Consider the following 2,408-nt stretch of genomic DNA (forward strand, 5'->3'; position numbering starts at 1 on the left):
AAGAGGCCAGAGAGTTGGTTTCATGCATCATCTCAGATGCCTGGCATATTTTGGTAACTCAGACAATACTCTGCCACCAGCAGCTTGTCTCCAGCCTGTGCTCTTTGAAATCCACTACTGCCCCTTACCGATCTAGCAGGCATGTATTGAGTTCCTGCTGTATGCTGGCACTGGGGAAGACATAGAGATGAACAAACCATAGCTTCATTTTAGCATCTGCCAGTTGGTGGTACAGAGCAGCATCCAGCTCAGTTGGTATCTCCTTGGAAAATGTATCATGTTAATGCACTAGAATCTGCGTTATGCAATTTTGCTTCTCAGTGTAGTTTCGTGTTATTGTTTGGCCTCTGGCTGCTTCAGAGAATGTCTGTGATGCTTTTCTGGGACATCTTGTGATGACTGTAACCAGCCAGTGTGGTTCTGATTCAGGTTCTCCAGTTACTTGTGCTTCAGGAACTTTAGCCTGGAGGTAGAGGGTGGAGTGTTGCTCCTCTTGAAGAATGCCTCCTTTAACCCTTTTGGCCTCTTGATATTCCATCAGGGCAATAGCCGACTCATGTAGAAAGCACATGTGTTAGTGGGAGTAGTAGGAGAAAGCCTGCTTTAGCACCTAACATTTGAAAAAAGTAGCAGTGATTATAGGGAAAGTTTTCAGACCTCAGAGCTGCAGAAGGCATTCGGTTCTGAATTGAGAAGGGTTATTGTGGGGTATAGCAAAGCTCATTGTCCCAAAGGTAATTGTATTGCAGCCACTTCAGAAGTGAGAGGAGTTTTAAGCCCTCTTAGAACTTTTTAATCTAGTCCTTAGAATATCTGTCATTAATAATACACTGAGTTAGAGATCCTTCTTCACTTTGTAGTTTCTGTTGTTAATCTTTCTTTGATCATCCTGTGGTTCCTATATTTTGCACACACCCCCCCCATTTATTAGTCATTTAAATTGCTATAGCATCACCTTATGACTGAGTTGACGTGGTCTCCATTGGATACCAAGTAAACGTCCTGAAACCATTTGTTTGCTATGACCTTGCTCTTAATGTTCATGTTCTGCAATCATTTCCTACTTAATGAAAAAAAAATTTATATAATAGTTAAATGTAGGAATTTGAACCTCTCCAGAAAGAAGAAAAGTTACATAAAAGTGGAAAGTCCAAATCTCCACATGTGAGGGAATTGGGAATAAGTTAAGACATCTTCTCTCTAACTTGTTCTCAACTGGTATCTGATCTTCCCCTTGACAGTAATCATTACCATTGGGGTGTTAGTTGGCACATGTTCAAAATTAGTACCTATTAAGACCCTTTAAAAGGTGTTTATTTCAACAGCAAAGGAATATGTTCAGGCTAAAAGTTTTTATCAGCTTTATGAAATCATAAACTACATTGTCTTTGGAACAAAATGAATATTTGAGGTTTGATAAATCCAAGATAGCTTTCTTTTCTTTCTTTATTGCCTGTCCTCAGACCCCAGGGGAATAAGGTTCATGGAGGAAGTGGGGAGAGTTAAAAGTAACAAACCGCTCTGTGATTCCTGTATAAAAGTTGGCGATGCAAGGTTATCAGCTGTTCTCCCTCTTGGAAACTAAAATTTTCCACAGTGAAATATGGCTTCCAGACAGCTTGGTGTCTAAACTGCGTGAATGATTTTTCTAGGGGTTGGTGTTCTTACTGTTGATATTTTTCTTTGCACAGGGGAATTCTAAAAAGAACAAGAGTCGATAGTTTACAGAGAGCTGGTTGGTGACTTCTTTGCAGAGCTGCTACTGCTGCGCGGAGCTGCGGGGCCGAGACTCCACGTCCAGGGCTGGCCGCCTTCAGGAAGCTGGAGTGTTGTTGGACCTAGTAAAGTAGTCAGTGTTGTAAATGGCCTTGAAGTATTTAAAATATATTTGTAACCAGTAAGGTAAATCCAGAATTTAATGTTGACAGTAAAACGGAAAACAGTACACATACCATGGATATTGTAGGTTTCCTTATGCTGTTTTTACTGTGCACTTTTTAAAATTAGGCTTTAATTTCAGTGTGTAAGAACAACAAATATTTTGTATATTTTCAAACTCAGTGATATGGTAATCAATTTGGTATCTGTGGAATAGGTATGTGTTTCTGGATAACATGCTTAAATTGTCAAACTGTCATTCTTGCTGTAATTGAAAGCAGTCTCCAATTCTTTTTGAAGACTTGTTCATTCTCTCTCTCTCTCCGTCCCTCTCTCCTGCGCGCTCTCTCTCTCTCTCTCTCTCTCTCTCTCTCTCTCTCTCTCTCTCTGTTCTGGAGGGAGTGGGCCTTGAAAACTTCAGATCTTGTGGGTTTATTATCATTGTCTTCAGCTCTTCAGTACCCTCTCTGTGTTGGAATAATAGCTTAAGGAAATTGATGTCAATAAATTCGTACTTATATCAAACTTTC

General features: G+C 40.1%; 1 protein-coding gene across 4 annotated transcripts in view; it reads left to right on the top strand.

Annotated features, from left to right (window-relative positions):
• PPP1R21 (protein phosphatase 1 regulatory subunit 21) overlaps positions 1-2,156 on the top strand; it is a 59,386-nt gene extending 57,230 nt beyond the window's left edge. For all 4 annotated transcript variants that reach the window (XM_082641780.1, XM_082641783.1, XM_082641782.1 and 1 more), the window contains one exon: positions 1,692-2,156. In XM_082641780.1, coding sequence (XP_082497906.1) covers positions 1,692-1,721 — 30 coding nt within the window. In that variant the 3' untranslated portion in view covers positions 1,722-2,156. The remainder of the gene's footprint in view (positions 1-1,691) is intronic.
• Positions 2,157-2,408: the final 252 nt, after the last annotated feature.

Source organism: Mesoplodon mirus (assembly GCF_964341445.2).
Source record: "Mesoplodon mirus genome assembly, chromosome: 14".
Lineage (NCBI taxonomy): Eukaryota > Metazoa > Chordata > Mammalia > Artiodactyla > Ziphiidae > Mesoplodon > Mesoplodon mirus.